The following is a 20,661-nucleotide window of genomic DNA, read 5'->3' on the forward strand; positions in this document are numbered from 1 at the left end:
GGGCTGGCATGTAGCTTTTGCTGTTCCTGAGAATATTTAATGCTTTGGAAGCTAAACCTTCACTTACATTGTCAGTTGTGTGTAGCCCAGGCAGGAAAAAGAAAAGGGGAAGCAGCGTGCAGAGACTGTGGCGGATCAGAGGTGTGCGGAGAGTTTGGGAGAAGATGCGGGAGGGCATGGTTCAAGCTGGATGTAGCCAGCAAGCCCCACGGCTTCGCCTCTTAGGCTGACCCCTGCTCCTCCAGTCTCCCCTTCTTGCAAGGGCAGCTTCCACCTACTGGTTTCTGTCGTAAGGTGAGATCACTCAGTGGGAACATGAGAACGTGTCTGCTCCTTATAGCTATGTTCCCCTTCCCAACAAAGAGGAATGACAGAAAATGTATATTTGGGATCATTCAGTCTTGTAAATGAAGTTGAAGGTTACGTTGTATTGCTGGCATAAGCAGCTTTTAAGCGGCTTAAGTATGTGATAGGACAGGCAGGATTTGTGTTACCAGTTCCTATAACCCACAAACAGTTAATCCATCTACATTTTGTAGGGGGAAAAAAGGCAACTGGGTGCTGATACAGTGTTGATACAGCTAGTCCAGAGCAAAGCCTATGGATGTAGGTCTGTTAGGTGGAAATTTATTATTCATTAGCCCTGTGGGATGTGGGGGGTACTGTCTTACAGAGAGGCTCTGTGGTATAGCCTACAGTATACAAGAGTGTGATGACTTTAGTTAGTTGTTCAGAGGAAAAAAATAACTAGTGAAGCAGGGAAAATACCTCTCCAAGAGATGAGTTTTTGTATTTTACTAGTTCAATAATTTTCATTCCAAGCTTCTTTTGCATTCTTGTAACAGAAAAGAGATTAAACAGTTGCTGTCTGAGTTGGATGAAGAAAAGAAGATCCGTCTACGATTGCAGGTACTTATATATAATGTTAGAGATGTACTGGCAGGTTTGATTTGGCCTCACATATGGGAGAGAAAACTCTGCTATAAGATACTTAGGTTTCCAGTGAATCAAAAACTACTAACGTTTCTGAAAGGGATATACCTGTTCCCTTCATATCATTGCCATATATATTACAGTTTGGGTTTTTACTGAAAAGCCTGATAATTATCTAAAAATTTATCAGCACAAGTAAACAAATTAAAAAAAAATTAAACACAATACAGAATTCAAACTATTATATTTTTTTAGTCTTGGTTTTAATTGTTTGATTTTGTCACAAATGAAATCATGCCTTTTTACATTACTTACTTCCTGCCAAAGCTTTATATTTTGTAGTAGGCTTGTCTTAGTGTTGATGTGCTTCAAATATGATTTTATATGGTGGGATTTTTATGTCTGCTTTAAAGGCTGTACTCAGGTTGTCTTTACTAAAACATCCTTAACAATATAAAAGAAGGTGTTCTGATTAAGAGCCCAGTTACTGCTACCATACAGTAGCAGTACAGTACCTTAGTTCTAGATGTTATCATCCTGGCTAGTCATTTGCCAGGTAGCACACTGCCCTGCTTGTGGGAATCATGGAGCTTGGTCTTTGCTAGAATCATTAACTGTGCTGCTTCTCTGTGGAGTGACGTTGAAACTGCTTTTTGGGGTTTTGGAGAATGATTTGGACAATGCCATTAACAACATGCTTTAACTTGGTCAGGCAGTTGGACTAAATGGTCATTGTAGGTGCCTTCCAAACAAAATTCTCTCTGCTACACTGTGCTATATTATACTATCCTAGTCCATGTACTTGATAAGTGTGTTAGTACTGATTATATTTTATATTTTTATGTTATAAGTCAGCTGTGCTTTGTACTAGGGATAGAAAATCGAATTGTAGTTTCACTGGACTGTTCCCACTCTGTGAAGTGCTTGGGAACATGGCAAAGGGTGGCAGAACTGGGGATCATCAATGTCTGTGCTCCAGGGCTGCCTAAAGGACTTTATGTACCACATAGGAACATGTCTTCTAATAAAACACAATTCATGTTCAGCTAAAACTGAAATTTATTCAGATAATCAAGGAACATTTTCAATAGCTGTTATTGATTTAGTCTAACAGGACAGACTATCCAGAGATCTTGATTCTACCTCCAAGGATAACTTTACATCTTTATAGAGGCCTGCATTGATGGGTTTAAAATTATGATCTTATAGCTGAATGCTTTTACTCCAGTTCAAGTGTTGTTCATACTAGTAAGTGTTCAAATGCTAGCCAAGATGGCATTATTAGCTTTACAAAAAGATAAGAGTTAATAAATAAAAATTGCATTTGTTTTAGAGCTCTGATCGTCAGGAAGTAGCACATGCATTAAAGAAGACTGCCTTGATGAGGGTGCAGTTTGAACACTGTGGGTATCTAGTATACCCCTGCCTTAGGGTTTTCAGTGTCTGTCAGAGGGGCCAAGGACTAGGACTTATGATGGTTTCAGCCACATCCTTTTACCATATCTGTATATCCATCAGAGCAGTTAAGGTGCCTGGGCACAGGTTTGATGGGTGTAGAAGGCGACCACAATCCCTGCAGCAAGAACCATCCCTATAGGAGAGAGATGATCAGTTTTGTTCCTCAGCTACCAGTGCTCATTACCGCAGTGCAGTTTACCTGTGCCAGCTCTAAGTGCAGTGTGGACACAATGCTCATTCTGCAAGTAATTCTAGGCAATGAGCTGAGTGGCTTGTAAAAGTTGTAATTTGAAGAGATTGAAAGGTCTTACATTACATTCAGTGACTATACTTGTCAGGCTCTGAGGGGAGGAAGCCATGAATGGTCATCTTACGCAGCTGAGAAGGACATCCCAATTTCTGAAATCTGTGGAAATAAGAGTAGTATAAAACCCGTACTTGACACCTGTGGAGATGATGGAACATGTGCTTTTCAAGTGGCACCAAATGTGCCTCAGTTTGCTAAGCATCTAATTTAATCACAAACACTTTTTTTCTGTTTGTTTTCAGATGGAAGTTAATGACATAAAGAAAGCTCTTCAATCAAAATGAATACTTGATAGGTGGAATGTTGCATTATTCTTCATGACTGAGACTCAGATTTATGCCCCAGCCAAAATAACTTTGTGCCAAATGATTTAAGAATTGCCTCAACATCCCTTTATTTGAAGGATTAGCACAACAGTTTTTGATAGCACAACAAAAATACCAATGAAGACAAAATTTCCACCCAAAGCTGTGCTGTGCAGCACTAGTTGTGACTGAAATTGATCTTCTTGTGCTAAAGGTTCTCTACTTCAAGATCCTAGGTGAAATGAAAACTCAGGCAGTTTAATCCATAGTGGTACTATTTTGATGATATTTTTCCATAAATAAAGTGTATCTCAGATTATCTGTTTACAAGCTTTATGATTTTGACTTTTGGTTTTTAATTGTCTTTTGTCACAGATTTTAAAATGTTTGTACTGCATATAGCCAGGAATGAATGTTAATGTTGGGGCTGGAGGGATTATTTTTGCTTCGAGATGGAACAGCCTACTTTTTGTTATGGTTTTAAGTTCTGTTAAATATGCAATTTTATGTCCCCAAATCCCCTTCAACTTAAACTCGCGTTGTGTACAGTAATGTATTTACAAGAAGGAAACAAACCAACAGAAGTCTGGTCTTTGCAATGATTTGTGCCTTTCTTTGCCACACACTGACTGGAGCCAGTTGAGGCCAGGTCTCCCTAATGTAGCTACCACGACGACTCCTGTCCCCGTTGTCCGGCGGAGGTCACTTCCCAGTGTACAGCTGCTCAGTCAGCAGGGCCGGGTTTGTGCGAGATGGCAGGACAAAAGGGCGCAGCTGAGAGCAGCATTGTCTTGAGCAGCTGTGGCTTTTTAGCTTTCCTGGTTTGGATAGGCCTCTCCCTCAACCTGAATGTTCATCTCTGCTTGATTTTCATTAGATGATTTAAACACCCGCCTCTGTCCCCAGTTTTGCACAGAGTGAACAGAATATGCATTATTAAAGCAAAAATAAATAAAAGTAATCTATAAAACATGAATAAAAACTTGTATTATTTCATGCACAAGGTTCTCTGTCGTCTGGCACTGTTTCATTTGCTGTTTATGTGGTATTGTTTGCTCCATTATATTGTACACTTATAAGCTGATACACCTCATAGTCCTGTTTTTTGCAGTAGGACTTTCTTCTCAATATTTTGTTCTACCTGATGATTACTTCATTTCTTCCAGTTTCTGTGTTTACTTTCATCCTTTCACAATAAGGTCTCCCAGTTTTCTGGTTGCGGTTTCATGTGTGCTTTACTAGCCATGGAGTATCTCATACCTTGTCAGCAATCTCTGTTGAGTTTATACACAGTGTTTAAATAATGGATATTTTTGCATAGCATGAAGTTGAGTGGGTGAGTGATGTAGGTGATGCTTTCAGCGTGACAAAAAAAAAAAAAAAACCACACAAAAATTATCTATTTGTCATCTCACCAAATGCTAGAGCTGGCTCCAGCAGCACATCCTGTATCAACACTAACCTCCCTGCTTGCCAGGAGCTGGGTGAGGCGTTGTATGCAGTTGGCTGTTCACATTCACATATGGTTGGCAGAGTTCCCATAATCCTTTTTATATGCATAGATATATAAAATACACACTCCACCATACTCGAATCTTGCTTTATGTCTTTCAACTGGCAATACAGAACCTCACTGCTGGGATGATTTTCTCTTCCAGAGCATCTGCTTCTATTGTAACAGTGGTGTCTGAAACTAAAAGACCAGATAGTGAACCTTGGGAATTTTTTTTAAAGTCACAATACTTTCCTCAATGTACTCAAACAGAAGTTTTGAGTACAATATTTTATCACTAAAATGCTCTTATGTAACATTTCTAAATACATTAAAATATTTTTGTACAAAGAATGAGAGTCCCACCATAGCTTTCTAGCAATAAAGATTTCTACATTACTTTCATGGTTTTTGTGAAGTTAGTAGCAGAGTTAGGAGAACAGGAGGAAATGAGGGGATAAGGAATAAGAATTCTGTTTGGGTTTGTAGTCATACTTTTGCGACATTTATCCAGACATTAACAGCTCTGGATTCCTAATTGCATCCCTGAAAAGAGATTAACTATTGTATCTGTGGTAAATAAAGTATTGATTCCTGAGCTGTACCTCAGAAATATGAGACATCTCAGAAATGTTCCATTTTTTGCAAATGAAAGTCTGAATTTGGAACTGAGTTTCTGTATATCAGATTATAATATTTTTTTTCTCCTGTTGAGATAATAACTTGTCATTTTATAAATCCAAGTTAGGAGTCCAACATACCATGCTTTGTAAAAGACAGTTAAATAAGTTTTTGTGAAAATGCTTGGATTTGCAAGTTGGTTATTCTAGGAGAGGAGAGTTTTCAGAAATACAAGCTCTTCTTTCTGCATTTCATTATAATACTAGAAAGTATTTCACGTAACACATGGATTTTCCCTTTTTAAAGAATGTCAAATATGCATTAAATGTGTGGATATGAACTGCTGCTTTTAAAAGTGTTTGGGTTTATATTTGAAGAAAAACAAAACACTAGTGAGCTACGAGGTGATTTTGTTGTGAAAATGATTAAATATTGTTGTTTGAGAGTTGTGTAAAATGACTTTTCATTAACATGCACACACCAGTCTTGTGGCAGACTTCTGTTCATGTGTAAAGTCAGGTGTGAAACATCAGGCTCATCTCTTTCGATGATAATACCCATATTCTTGATTTGGAAAATTTTTAGGTTATTAAGAAAACGGTTTTGTGTTCTCTTTTTGTTGTTCTTTCAACTCTAAAAGGAGCAAGTATTTCTTAATGTGCGATCATAGCACTTAGCACTTCAAAAAAGTTCTACATGGAAACAAGATGGTAAATGTTCAAAGTGGTTTTTTAAGTTTGTTACTTAAATTTCATCTTCTGTGGTTTTCTTATTAATTCCATTGTGAATGAGCAAAAGGTTCAGATGAATCTTTTGTTATGCTAACAGGTCAAAGGACTGAACACAACTATATGCCATAAATTTTGTGAGCTACTTTGTGTGTAAAATATCCAAAATATCCTCTATGATAGCCAGGACTGAAAGTTGCACTTGTGAAGCAAGGTGAGAGAGTGACATAAAACACCCTCAGAAATTCATGCTCTGCTGAAGTTACAGCATCGTTTCACTCATGTGTGAGCCCCTCTGCCCCTCTGCCCAGGCTGTCCTGCTGCACGGGCAGCCACCGGGGGCTGCAGGGTTACCACCTTCCCTGTCAGCAGTCTCTGCAGTGCCAGGAAGAGGTGTGAGGTCTCCAGTGTCTGCTTCTTCCCCGAATAAGGACCCTGGAGCTGGAAACAGGACAGGGGTGCACTGATGAGGAAAGTTCTCTCTCTGCTGGTGAGACAGAAGATACCTTTCATACAGGAGGGCTGTCGTTTGAAAAGCGGGCAGGAATTTGCTTAAAAGTAGAAACAAGCAACCACTTTACAAGGTCTTCATTGAGGAGGCTTTTCAGCCGTGTGGGGGTGGTAGTGCTGCTGGGAAACTTCAATTCCCATAGGCTTTGGCACGGAGAGCACTGACTTCGGTTTCTGACAAATCTGAGGTTAAAAAGAGCCAGAAGAGGTGGAGCTGAACTCTTCCCACTAAACATCGGGTACTTGTATCCATGGTTATTAATACCCTTCAGCCAGAAATTAGATTTTGCTTGGCACCTTTGGCCTCAGCTGACCTCTTGAGCTGGCCTGGGAATTAGCAGCTGGTTGTGCATGACCTGGCCCATTCACTCGCAGCTTCCTGCAGCTGCTTCCCTCCTCCTGCAGTGGCCCCTCCACTTCAGTCATTCCCTGCCTTTGGAAAATAAGCAACTTCTTTAGGTCCTCAGTCATGCAGGTTAGGGGGTGCCAGCACTTGCCAGCCTGGAAAGAGCAACTGAGAAAGCAAAAAACACTATTTAAATGCCATCAGGAAGCTGCAGTGCTGTGTGTGCTGCCAGGGGATAAGCAGCCTTGGTGCCCACCAGCCTGGTGTCAGCCAGGCCATGGCCCGGGCCATCCTCCCCTCTGCTTCCAACTCAGGTAAGGAAGGTTATTGGACCCACTCAACACATTCTTGTTTGGTGTTATCTCGTTTAAATTGAAAGACAATTTCCAATCCCAAGCAGACACAAATGTTTGTAGGTAGTGAGTGTAAAGCAGTGGCAGTCTCAGGATCAGAAGCTTTCTTTGTGCTGCCACAGGCAGGCTTCTCTTGAACCAGCAAGACAGCTGAGTTGCCCCTTGCAGTGCTCACAGTTCCACTACTGGACAGTGTGGGGGTCTGGAGTGCAAACAGCTGAACTGACAAAATGGCTTAATGCTCCTGAGAATTTTTATTTAAAGTATTAGAAATTCAATCATATTTTTAAACCTTAGCACTGTAGGATGAAAAATTTAAGACGCAAAATAATTTTGTTGAATTGCTACCCTACAAACTGGAGTGATTAGTGTATTTTAGCAAGAAAATTAACTATAATCTCCATGAAAATAATTGTCCTGACACGTTGTAAAGGTTACAATCTCGGATAATAAGGTTTCAAACTCCTTATCTTCCTTTTTTTTCAGGTAGGAAAAGCAACTGGAAAATGTAGACAATTATAGTCACAGGAAAACAAAATTGGCATTTATCAGTATGATCTTAAAACTTGTAATAGGCTGTTTCTCCTGGAGGAGAAAAAAACTTGAAAATTAGAACGCCAAAGCAAATTAGATAAGAATGAGACTTCAAAAGCAATTTAGAATATCAGAGCATTAAAGAAGTATCTGTTCTCAAAACTATCTTTAATAAAACCTGTTCACTTTACTGAGTCCAGACCCAGCATTTTCGCTTGCTGTGGGAGATCCTTTTCTTCAGTACAACAAGCTCTGCCCAGTGTGCTTCATCCCAGCCAGTGAACAGCAAATATGCTTCTGCAAAGGGGCCCATCAGGCTGCTCTTCACCTCCTCAGATAACAGCAATGAAGAGTTAGGGATTTTGTGAAATCAATTCTTAGAGCTGGTGAAAATTAAGCTGGGCAGCTGTCCCTGCTACAGTGTGACCCATTACCTTGGTTTACCCCCTTCTGGTTTTCATTGTGAAGGGCACAACAAGTAGAGGAGAAAGCAGAGTCACACAATCCGTGCACCATCCTCCTTCTCCTAGCACAAAGCACCAAAAAGAGAACAACAGCTAAGATAGGATAGGTAGAAAAGTAGGTGCACCTGCATGGAAATTGCTGCTGCTGGATAATTTGGCTACTCTGGATTCAAAGAGCCAAATTTACTGAGCCCAACTGGAAGCACAGATGCAGCTATTTGGGAAATAAAAGCACAAAGCAGGGGGAAATACGATGTAAATTTTGAGAACCCAGCAAAAGCAGTGCTGGCTGGAGAAAGCTACCTCATTCATGGATGGCATGTCTCTCATGGGAGGTTCAGGATGTTTGTGCTGTGATTACACAGTTGTTCCTGGCATGTGTCACTGATCTCAGAGGAACACAAAACTTCTGATGCTCTAACCTGAAGAACCCACTTACCTCAGAAATACAAGTGTGTAACCTGTGCTTGGGACGCTCTTAACACAAGAAGAGTCTCGCATTACTGTGACAACTACAAGCTTCAATATTGGACTTGGACTAATTGAGATATATTACAGTCAACAAGGCTGATTCAGTTAAAGTGCTGATTCAGAGCTCCTAAATGTCACCAACACACTCTCTCCAGCTGGGTGCAAGTCTGGGGTAAGCCTGAGTTCTCCCACTCCTATTTTCACTCACCTTACTGGTCCCCCTGACTCAAGCCTCATACTTCCTCAGCCTTTCCCTGCTTAAGTATAAAAGCCAGCAATCTCAGGCTCTAAACTTTCTCTTGTCCTGAATCTGACACCTTCCTGGTCTGGAAATGTATGTCCTAGTACCCCTGTGAAACAGAGGAGGGGGCTGCCCAACTAAGGGTGCATGTGCTGGTGCTGATGCTGCTCAGGTAAGCTGGTTGCCTTCTGCAGGCTCTGGTTGATGTCACTTTGTAGGCTGGACTGAGATGTTGCTGTGCCTCTCTAAAGTAGAAAGCAAATGGGATGCTTCTCAAGTTGGCTTCATGCTGCAGCAGTGCTTGTGTGCCATATGGAAATCTGCACCTTGTTGGTCTTTTCACTTGGGGATGTAAGAAAGAGTACCTGATGTTTGTCCTACACACATGTGTGTGACAAAGTACTAACCTTATATTCCTACTTTTTGTTGCTGTGTGAATAGCTGAGAACACTCCAGAGCAATATTGAAATAATTCATGGGTTTGCAACTGGATTTAAACTTCTAGAGAAAACAAGGCTGTCAGGTAACCAAAAGGATTACCTTTTACTACTGCTTCTGGAAATCTTACTGCTATCATCAGCTCAACTCTTTTCTTCAAATAGCTATCATTTGGAATTTCTCAAATCAAAAGAAGAGGTAAATGTTTCTATTATAAGGCCATTAGCAAAGCATGTATTGGTTCCTATGAAAAGGTCAGGAATGCTTGGTGCTTTCTAGGTGTTTAGAAATAGAACAGGAAGTGGGTTATTATTTAACTTGCTTTTCACTGTTATGTGCAGGAAGAAACTCTTCACAACTTTAACAGAAATGTGATTTGACACAATGATGGGCTGAAGGTCTTGCTTACGGCTTTGTAAAACCCTTCTGGAATGATTCCTATCATACTGGCAGATAGATGTCTGAAAAGGGACTGCATTTGAGTGACAATGTACCTGCCCGTAACATTTTCTAACTGTACAGGAGTGGTGTGTTATTTGGCAGCAGCTTTAGTAGCCTCAAGCATGTGACACTCCTCTAGCTAAGAATAAATAAGTTGACAAAGCAGAGAAGACAAAGTGTCTGGCTCACACCTAGGTCTCACTGTGTAACCAGGAGACCTTCAGGACCAGCTGTAGGTTGGTGCACAGTATTATGTACACTCAGGTACCATCATTAAAAGTATTGAGAACTTCACCTAGGCACACTCACATATTAAAGTCAGACCCAGTGCTAATAACCTCACACTTACAAAGCATGGGCATCATGCAAGCAGAGAAAATAGCTGCCAGAGGTTTTGAAAAAGGCTGATGTTGCTCTCTGTCTCACAAGGTGCCTTAATGGTGCTCCTACCAATTACTGCCTGCTTCTCCCATGACTCCTCACACTGCTAGTTTATGAATGTGAATTACTTACTGATTTCATTTTTAAACAAGAAGCCCCTATTTTCAACACTGGTAGACTTCCTTTGCATATCCAGCTCATATTTAATAATGCCGCAATTTCTTGACTGCCTCAACAAGAAGAAATGTAGATTCAACTGAAAAATTGTTATTGAAGTTGCACTAAATTGCCATATTTGCTTAAATATAGGAAGCTTTCATCAGTACCTATAACAAAAGTGAGCATCGATATAACAGATGAAGTTTTTTTTTATTTGTCACTTCAAAGCAGTTCTTGCCTCTTCAGGATTCCTTTGCTCACGGACCCAGGCGGTAATAGCAAAACTATTGTGATCACAGATATTTAAAATGCTTCCAAGCAGCACTGACAGATTTGCTTTTGCTAAGTTTCTAAGCCCCATGTACCCTCATGTATCTGCATCTACAGCAATATGGAAATCGCCTAAATGTGAATTAAAATGAACCACAAATTCTAGTCCTCTCCACTGTTTGTACAATATGCATGTATAACTATATTGTCTTCAGTCACAATTTTGTTGGGCTTTCATTAATGAGTAGACAGAAAAGGCCTCCTTAACTGGAGTAAAAGTGAAAATTCAGGTGGCCCTTATCATGAACATTTCTTCAGGGAGAAACAACTTGAGAAAGGCTAAAAGTGACAATCTCGTCTTAAAACAGCAATAAAAACTGCAATAAAAACACTGAGCCATGACACATAAAGAAGTCGAAGATACTTTCATCAAGCAGAAAACAGGAAAATTAATCAGGCCCGGTAAGAATATTTAATCTTCTGCCCATGCAAACATTTTAAACCATATCTCTTGAAGCTGCTTCTCATTCCCCAAGGAAGTGTTTATTTTTCACCCTAGGACCTGCTAAATTGGAGAGAGATGTAACCCAAGCAACCTCTTAGGTTTAGGACAGCAAAAGAGAAAAAATTCATCATGTCAAGATGCTGTGTGAGTGAAGAAATCTAGGGCTAATATTGTTAAGTATTAAAATATAGTATTGAATACTAAAGTTCAGAATTATATAGACAGTTGGATAAGGACTCCATCCTCCTAAGTTGAAAGTTTTCTATTTTCCTGGAATTTCTTGAGGTTTTCTCTAAAATTAGTCATCTTAGTCGGCATCCAGAATTTTCAGGGTCTAGGGGAGGTCTTTCTGGATGGTGGTCTGGCTTGGTCTTCTCAAAGCTGAAATATAAACTATAAGTTATTATAAACGTGTTGAAAACTGGAAATAAGTAATTTTCTGTTTGACTAATTGATTAAAGACTGGTTTTGCAGAACTTGAGTTATATTGAAAGCATGAGCTATCTGCATTGATACAGATTCAAGAAAGTTTGGGAGTTTTTTTAATCCTCTTTGCTGTGATATTTACTGGTGGTTTGTTGGTTTAGTTTCCTTCATTATTTGAAATGCATGCACTCATCTATAAGTGAAATTCTGGTTTTTTGGAATCTATTGAGAAGACCTGCAGTATTTTTTCACTGCTAGCTTGCACTCCTTAATCATCCATGCTCCCAAAAACTTGCCATATAACTACTCAAAATCCAAAGGCAAGGACTTTTGATTAGAGTGCTGGATGTGCTGAAAACTAAAGAGATTAGAAATCTGGAGTTAAAGCCAATTTTGAAGTTGATTACATTTTGCTCTGTGTACTTGTGAGCACACAGAGCGTATTTATAAAATTATCATTCTCCAAGGCAGGCGGAAAACAAAGGAAGAGAACGATCCCCCTTTGACTAACCTTGTACATCATACAAGATGTCACTGTGTCCTTCATTTGCAAGGAGTAGTGAGAGCAGACGCTGCGTGCAATGGGCTTCCCTGTGCAAAACAGTGGGTCTGAACAGAAACTGTGCTAGGGATCATATTGTTTGACCCAGCAGTCGCTTTCTTTGCCTTCATTCTTTGTCAGGCCAAATGAGCTTGTGAGGTCTCATACTGTCCACTGAAAGACAAGCAAGAGGAATCCCTGGGATCTCTAAACCCAGTTTCATCAATGTCTGGTGGCCAAGGTATTTTGACTTCCTGTTACTCTGAGGCGCCCAAGTTTCCCCCTTGCAAAAGAGGTTTGCTTTGCTGCAAGTCAACTTTTAAAGCATTTAAAAGCATTTTAAGTCATCTTCATGAATTTTTCTTCAAGAATTACCCCTGTTGCTTAGATTCCGTTGTACAGAGTTAATATTTTTAATCTGACTTTTGAACAACACCAAGCAGTTTATTAAGGAGAATTATTCTTAGTGAGAATTCACAGCATTTTATTTAAATTCTAGTAAAGTTTTACATAATGACCTTGAAAACGAAAACATATTTTGTCTGGATCCATAGTTTAAAAAAAAAAAATTATCTTTTCATTCAGTAAAGAAATTAACTATTTTCCTCCTCATCACATGACAGCAGTATCTGTATGGTTACCTGGAGACTTGCTCACTGTGAATGAAAATAAATGGGGTAGCCCACTAGCAGTAGTAATACCAAGAAGTCCATTAACAAAATGTTTGCTGGGAATAGTTTAAACACTAACACTACAAATTGCACTACCTCATGGAAGGTTGGTACAGTGGCTTGCCAGAAAAGAATTTGAACATCAAAATATTCTCCCTAATACCTGATATTCACAATACAGAAAAAAAATCTCACATCTAGGATACAGAATTCAGGCTTTTTGGACGCATGATAATGCAAGGCAGCTGTTGCCCCGATGGTTCTCCTTGGGGAAGTCTGTACAGGATGCTGCTGCCTGGCCCCAGTTCTGGGCTCTCTGCTGGGACACGAGGGTGGGGGAGAAGTGGCCGTGGCTCAGGATGTGTCTGAGGCTGGTCAGTGCCAAGTGCCCAGGGATAGACTCCTGGCCACCTCTGCACCAGGTGCAATGGATGCCCAGGACACTGTGCTGGTGGTCAGCCTTCAGGAAATACTGACAGGGCATGGGAAGGTGGATTTGCACTTTGGAAGAACAGCTCAAATCTGCAGGTTCCCCATGGACCTGGGTGTCTTCTGGTTTACTTGGTACTTACCTGAACCAAGAGATCTTGGCTTTCCCTGACACTGCATAAAATAGGAGGAGCCTCTTTAGAGCTGAAAATGTTAGAGAGCAATGAAATTGCAGCCTGACGTTTATGACACTAGTCCTAGCCTGTTTTTTCTTTTAAAAAAGGGAAGCTAAGGTATGCTGTAGCTATCTATATATGCACTGGGGGAAAAGGTGGCATATTTACCAATGGAGTCAAACTTTATATAAATGTACAGTTTGAACCAAAATTTCGTAGCCCTGGGAAAAAAAGGATGGCCTCACTTCTCATTAGCCCAGTTATGTCTAGAGAAACAGCTGCTGCCGCCCAGGGATTTGCAAAATGAAAAAAAAAAAAAAAAGGTGGTTTCAAGGACATCTATTTTTTTGGAGAAGTGGTAATTAATATTCTGCACTAAGTGGATTTGACAGGTGCAAAGTGCTGACTGAGAAAATTGTGGCATCATCTTTACATTACTGTATAAGAGCAAATGTTGACTTCTTGGATTGTGCTCATTTTTTTTAGGCTGGGTTCTGTGCAAAAGCAGAAGGTCATGGAAAGGTGTATGAAAGCTCAATATTCACTTTGTGGCCTGGACCTTTGGATGGGCAACTCTGGGGGCAGCGTGGCTCTTCTTATCACCTGGACCTTATCCAAAAAGAGGAAAGAGTGTTGCATTTTTTTTTTTCTCTTCTACATTTAACATTTTTTGGTTTGCAGAGAAACAGTTCAAATATCCCAAAACGTGAATCTCCCATTTATTTTCACTCAGGTGACTTGCAAGACCTGAAGATACTGTTGCTCAGTGGAAATGTCAGGCATACCAGCACTGAACCACAGTTTCTGAAGACACAGTCACAGCCTGTAAAATGAAGCTTTTTCATTTAAAAGTGCTCCTTGTTTCTAGCTTCAAAGAAAGCATACAAACTCTGAACAAGCTGCACCAGGTTAAGCCACTGAAAATCAGTGATAACTTGTTAGGAGAAATGCCCGAGGAATAGTGAGAATACTGTTTGGAAGATGAGTGAATAGAATTAAGAAAAGGGGATAATATAATTTTCTTAATTATAATCATGTAAAGTATCTACTAAGAGACTATCACTCTTTCAAGACCAAGAGAGAAACCTTTCAGCAAGCAATTTAGAACGCACCAAGAGATAAAAACTGCAAAATGAAACCTGAAGACATGTCTTAGATATACAACAAACTGAATTTTTATAATCTCTAGAAGGCACAAAAGGCTTATTATGTCTCAGTGGTATTCCGCTAAGCAATTCCAGCCTACATTTTTGTTCCACTTAAACAATTTTCACAATTACAGAAAGCACCACACCATACATCTATTATTCTGAATACATTACATTGCAATTTGGTTTTTTACATGTTTGTTGCTAAAATCCTAAGAATGTTCCTGAGTATGATAAACACTTTCCTGTGCAAATAATCCCTTACCTTCACCAGCACTGTACTTTTCATTTCAGCCTTTAATACCAGCTGTCCAACCAAACTTTCTTATAATTCAAAAAATACAAAGTAGAATTTGTATTGGGGAGGATTATAAACTAATGTGCCAGTGCTTTTTTTGGTCAGAGGCTGTGTGCACACTGGGTACCTTCTAAATGCAGATTTCGATTTTTCTGCTGTTACATCAGCTAATTGGTGCATTACTGGATCAGGGCCAATAGAGTTAGAGTTGTCATATAAAAAGGCTTACTTTGCCTAAAGAGGAAATTTGCCAGGAACGAGGAGGATCTCTGGTGGCCATATCATTCCTCCAATGTCTCATGTACTAGTGCTTTTGTCAAAAAAGCACACATGCACACCTGCAACCTGTGGACCAAATCCAAAGGTTTATTTGCCCCAAACTCTCCAAAATGAGAAACAGGTTTGCCTGTTAAATTATTTATCTACATTGTCTCTAAAATCCTTAAGAGCCACTAAGCAAACATGAACACTGCACAGCGCTCTGCTATCCTCACATTGGAGTGTTTCTCAGGAAGACTGGCTACTACAATTCTTTTTACGGTTACCAAACCCCAGTGTTCAGACCCTGGGTTCTGAGACAGAGTCAGGTTATTACAGGTGGGTGCCTCCAGAACCTGACTCTGAACAAAGAATTCCCTGGGCCATTGTACTCCCCCAGTCTGTGCACAAGATCTTCAGGTGCCCTGGGGGTGCCTCTTGGTCCAATGGAGATTTATGGTCTGGGATCTTCCAACACCTCATTGGGTTCTTTCTGCATGTCCCTGTGGGCAGCCCGTTAACTGCTCTTATCTCCCAGATTAGGGCAGCCTTGGGGCCCTCCAGGGTCTCAGTCCTTATCTGAAGGTATCCAGTGTGTTTGTGTTTGCTCCCCTGCTGAGCCAGCTCATTTAAAGTTCACCTATGCTGTTTTGTGCAGGGCCCATTCATGCTAAGTTGTAAGCAAATTACAATTAAACTGAAGCCCTCACAATTAATTTCTCGTATTCTATCGGTAAATGTATTTAGTCCCAAACAGCCACATGCCTACTAGAGAGGAAAACAGTGTGCTGTAAGCCTTTGGTTGTTGCTTCTATTGTATTACTTCACTGAGAGAATGGCCAGGCGTTAGAATAGGCTGCCCAGGATAACGGTTGAGTCACCATCCCTGGAGGTGTTCAGGTGTGGATGTGGCAGTTGGGGATATGGTTTAGTGGTGAACATGGCAGTCCTGGGTTAACAGTTGTACTCGGTGATCTTAGAGGTCTTTTCCAACCTTAAAAATTCTATGTTTCTATGATTACAGCATGTGGTAAAATTATCTCAGATAGCCACAGGGAAACACACTACAGCAGAAGGAGAAGATGCTGTTAGTTTAAAACCTGTTCTGTCACTATGAGTGAAAAACAAGATGAAAAAGCTTTCCAGACATGTTTACTGCTTCAAATACAAACTTGGTGGAGGACTGCACGTTTCCACTGTTCCTTTGATCGCCACTAGGCCGTGGTCTCCATAGGGTGTATCTGTGTCCTTTTGACAGCTGGGGTACAAGGCTGAGAGGGGAAGTTATCCAGGCGCAGCCAGCCCTTCACTTTCTCCTGCCACACACATCAGTGCCCGGCCCAGCAGCAGTGCCAAACCCCAGGGTGCCATCATCAGTGCAGCTAATAAGAAAAATGTGTTAGGAAATTAAAATTAATTTTGTCCTTGTGAATAACCCAGGAGTTTCCACAGAGTTACTAAGAGCCGATTTTGTCATGATCGGGGGAGATAATAAAAGAAAAAGAGAAGGAATTTAAGGATGAACTATTACCCAAACTTCTGCCTGTGGTCAAACTCGTGTAAACAACAGGGAAGGGAGAGTCAGCTAAAAAAAAAAAAAATCTGCGATGGAGCAAGTTGAGGGAATAAAGACAGACGTGCAGCAGTTGCCTTTGCTCCTGAGGCAGCGGAGCCGCGGGCGGTGCGCGGAGGCGCTGCCCGGAGAGGGGCGGGGAAGGGAAGTAATAAAGTCGCGATCGCCCCGACGGCGGTGCCTCCTTTTCAGTGCTGCCGCGGTCGCGGAAGGAAGCGGGGCGCGTTGTCCCGGGAAGGCACGGCGGGGTGGAGCCGGGCTCCCCCGGGCTGTCCCGTCCCCCGGGCTGTCCCGGCCGGGGAGGGCGGTGCCGAGACCCGCTCCGCTCCGGCCGCCTTTACCTTCCTTCGCCTCGCCCCGTCTCCGTGCCCGCCTGCCGGGGCACGCTACCGCTTGCCGCGGGCAGAAGGGCCGGCAGGAGGAGAGAGGGAGGGAGTTGCCGGAGTTTGCCCAGCTGTTTGCGATGGGACGCGGCCCCGCCTGAGCACCTGCCGGCAGCCGCCCGCGCCCCTCGTCCCTCGACGCCGCTATGGAGAGCCCCGCGGGCGGCAGCGCGGCCGCGGAGCCGGCGCCCCCCTGCGCGGAGCCAGAGCTGGCGGCCGGGCCGGCCGAGGCGGAGGCGGTGGAGGTGGGCGCGGCGGCCCCGCGGCCGCGCTGCCTGCGGGTCGTGTATGTGCTGAACGACCCGCCCAAGGCGGGCAACGGGGCGCGGAGCCCCGAGGCGGGGGCGCGGCTGTGCCTCCTGCGGGCCTGCGAGGCCGAGGGAGCCCAGCTCAGCACGGTCAACTTCGGGGAGCTGGACTTCGGGGAGACGGCGGTGCTGGACGCCTTCTACGACGCAGGTGAGCGGGTTGGGCTACGCTGGGCTGAGCCGGGACGCGGTGCCATCTGCCCAGGCGGTGCAGGGACGCTGCCGGCCGGGCTGGGGAAGGGTCGATAAAGGTGCCATAGAGGCCAGAGAAGAGGGGGAATGGGGCGAATAAGAGACTGCGAAGGGGGCCTCTTAGGAAGGGTTGTGGAGAGAGGGAAACGTGTGTGAAGGGATTCTCAGGTAATGTGCCAAGCACATGGAAGAGGAGGAGGAGGTGTGAGGAAAAAGTTCAAGCCCTTACAGCAGCCCTTTGAGTCCCCGCAGTGTGTAGCTCCAGCAGGACTGTGGATCTTGCAGCATCAACCGAGCCTTAAGGAGTAGCAGTTCTTGCTGGTGTGGTTTGCCCAGCCTGGCTGAGAGCTTAGTGTGACATCCCATGAAGTCAGTCCAGGGTCTGGTCTGGCTTGGCCAGAGGCTGCTTGTTCAGCCCTCTCACTCCAGACCTGGACAGTGAAATTGATTTTTATGTAGCCAGGAACAGAGTGATCCAGTATTGCTCTGAACAAGGGCCCTGAGGAAGACTTGTGAGTATTGCCCACCCCGTTCTGGCTCCAGCTGGTCACTGGTGTCAGATGGTTCAAAAGAAAGCTGCTGTCCCTTCTCCACTCAAAAACATGTGGCTGCTTGGGCACTGTGGCAGAGAGCTGTGAGCTTTTTGAGCAAGCAGAGGAAGCCTGAGTCAATAGGTATTATTAAGACTAATCAAGATATGTGAACATGTTGCTGACATGTAGACTTTTTCTCCTATCTGTATGAGCAGGCATTAGGAAATGAGGGAATTCACAGATTTCAAAGAGGGGAAAGTGCTGTTAAGTCCATGCTGATGTCCATCTTTCACAAGAACAACTTTGTTATGCTCATGAGATGTGTTAAAGAATACTTCTTAAAACTTTAATTTTATTTTAAACTCTCATGTGATTAAGAGTCCATTTCATCCCAGTAAGTTCTCCAAATATTGAAGAACTTTACATGCTTTGTTGTTATTGTTTTTTACCTTCCCAGTCAAGGGTTTTTGTTATAACTGCTAGGGAGTTGACGGGTGTGTAATATATTCTTTGTGTGTCAGTACACAAGCATGAACTAGCAATTTCATTGTGCATCTCCAATATTTTTGTAGCCCTTTTGAAAGTAAGCATAATAGTGTACTCATCAATACAAGATTATTTCACTGTTTCCACTAATAGTCCTATTAATGTATTGTGCACACACCTGCTCTACATTGTACTGAGAGCTTGAGACAGTTATTCAAAATGTTTTCCTACTGCGTTCTGGAGTGCCTCTTTTTGGGGAATGTGGCCTAACTTCATGGACTTTTGCATTCAAGTCATCTTGTAGGACCAAGATAATTTTATCAGTGATTAATATCACTTTGTAATAGTAAAGTGCATTGTTTCTGGATACTCCTTCAACACATATCCAGGTTTGGTCAGCAAATACTTTATATCATTTTTAGTGTCCATTAAAATTGAATAGTCCCCAGTCAGGAATTTCAAAGGAGACCAGTCAAAGTAGTGTTTACGTGGATTTCTTTATAGTAGCAACATCTGGAGATCAACCAGGGGGACAGCTTTTTAATTTGTGTAATGTGTGCCTTTATTTGTCAGACTTTTTGGTCAAAGCATCCTTTAATGATAAGTTACTTGTATTAAGAGAAACTCGAGTGTATTAGCATAAGTCATCTTTATCAACCAGACCTTCAAGCTGTCAAAAGCAGAAAGATTTATTTCACTGTATATACTTTTTTGAAAACTATGCTGAATATGTTAGTAGTATTTCAGCATTACTGTATTGTCAGGGGTCCCAATTATCTGCCATTGAGTGCAATGTCACCCTGAAAATGCAAGCATTCTTAATTTTAAAAACCCCATTATTTTAATAGAGTTTTTATTTTACTCTTCTGTTGTTTTAATATTTTAATAAGTAACTCTTCTAGCATCAACATTTTTTATATCATTTTTTTCTTGCTTTGCAGATCGATGATCTAAGAACTCCTCAGTCAGAACCTTTACATTTCTAAAATTTAAGATTACAAAATTATGCTGAGCCATTGAGTTGAAGTGTCACTGTGGGTTTTAAAGTGCTGCCTCTTTTTTTTCAGTTCTCATTTTATGTAGAATGATCTGTTATTATTTCCTGAGAATTTTTGTTATGCCCTTCTTGTTTTCTTGCTCTGTGTTCTTTATTGGTGGGTTCTCCCTGCCTCCTGCTTTTGAATACAAGTCAAGCTATTATCCAAAAATGCCGAATCTCATAATTTTTCATTTACATGCAGCATTCTTTATCCACTACTTTGTGATCTCCTAAATCTTTGAAAAATGAGTAATTTTTAATTTCTGTGTTTTATAGATGCAATTCATTGTTACCATATTCTTTTTCCAGAATATGTATTGGATTGGGATCGTTGACATCTATTCAGTTCTTAATGCAGAACAGCATTAAGAATGAGTTTTAATACGAGCAGTCCTATGGTTCATGATGAACTTTGTGTTAGGAAATTACTGTGTGTTTACTTTAAGAAGAAAAAAAATCTAAAGACGTTTTATTACTACCTGTGCAAGATATTGGGCAGGTGTTTCCCACAGTGAAGATATCTATTATAGTATCTATTTACTTTCTGTACATCGGGGCAGAACCTTGAGAAGAATGTCCTCTTGCTTTGTAATGGGGGGGGGGTGTCTCTAAAAGATGCCTGTAACCATCTCTTGGTTTACTAGTGGAACCTTAACCATCTACTAATGCTTAAAGGCTGAGCAGCACGGACCATTTCATTGTGAGTAGTAAGGAGAGTCTTTGTTAAAAATGCTATCCATTTGCCTTTTTCCCTGGCCCTGCTTGAAATTGTAGCCATTTATTTAGTAATAAGACGATCCTTGTCTAAAGCAAACTTATCTACCTTATTTAGTATGAATCTATAATATGATTACTCTTGGAGCTGGAAAATTGATGACAAAGTCAGCAAAGTTTAAGGACAGAGTGCAGTAAAAAAGATCAACAGGAATTTCTTTCCTTTCTGCAGGCAGATTTTCTAGTAGATGATTTTTCAGTACAACACTGAGTAGAGTGCTGCAAAACCACCTATATTCCATAGTAAGACAATACATCTCTTTTTCTGCTTGAGCGTACTCATTACTGACTTACCATCATTTGAAATCTTATCATGCATGGAAGTGTGACTTACACCATTAGTTAAGTATTGCAGGTAATGCAGGATGACCCTGATCCTAAGAAATCACCCAGTGTTCTCAGGTGCTTTGCTAAAGGGGAACTGCAGCACTTGTGAGAGCAAATTTACAATAAATTGTGAAATAGCAGA

General features: G+C 41.6%; 2 protein-coding genes across 10 annotated transcripts in view; both read left to right on the forward strand.

Annotated features, from left to right (window-relative positions):
* Positions 1-3,605, forward strand: part of SH3KBP1 (SH3 domain containing kinase binding protein 1) — a 223,755-nt gene extending 220,150 nt beyond the window's left edge. For 7 of the 9 annotated variants that reach the window (XM_032679339.1, XM_032679342.1, XM_032679341.1 and 4 more), the window contains 2 exons: positions 846-909; positions 2,941-3,605. In XM_032679339.1, coding sequence (XP_032535230.1) covers positions 846-909; positions 2,941-2,982 — 106 coding nt within the window. In that variant the 3' untranslated portion in view covers positions 2,983-3,605. Of the gene's footprint in view, positions 1-822; positions 910-2,940 lie in introns of all 9 variants that reach the window. The other 2 variants (XR_004355261.1, XM_032679340.1) reach the window with 2 other exon arrangements.
* A 13,401-nt stretch (positions 3,606-17,006) lies between these two features.
* The window catches only part of MAP3K15 (mitogen-activated protein kinase kinase kinase 15), an 82,897-nt gene continuing 79,242 nt past the window's right edge, over positions 17,007-20,661 (forward strand). Inside the window, exon 1 of the mRNA XM_032678440.1 lies at positions 17,007-17,319. Coding sequence (XP_032534331.1) covers positions 17,007-17,319 — 313 coding nt within the window. The remainder of the gene's footprint in view (positions 17,320-20,661) is intronic.

This window comes from Chiroxiphia lanceolata, chromosome 2 (assembly GCF_009829145.1).
Source record: "Chiroxiphia lanceolata isolate bChiLan1 chromosome 2, bChiLan1.pri, whole genome shotgun sequence".
NCBI lineage: Eukaryota > Metazoa > Chordata > Aves > Passeriformes > Pipridae > Chiroxiphia > Chiroxiphia lanceolata.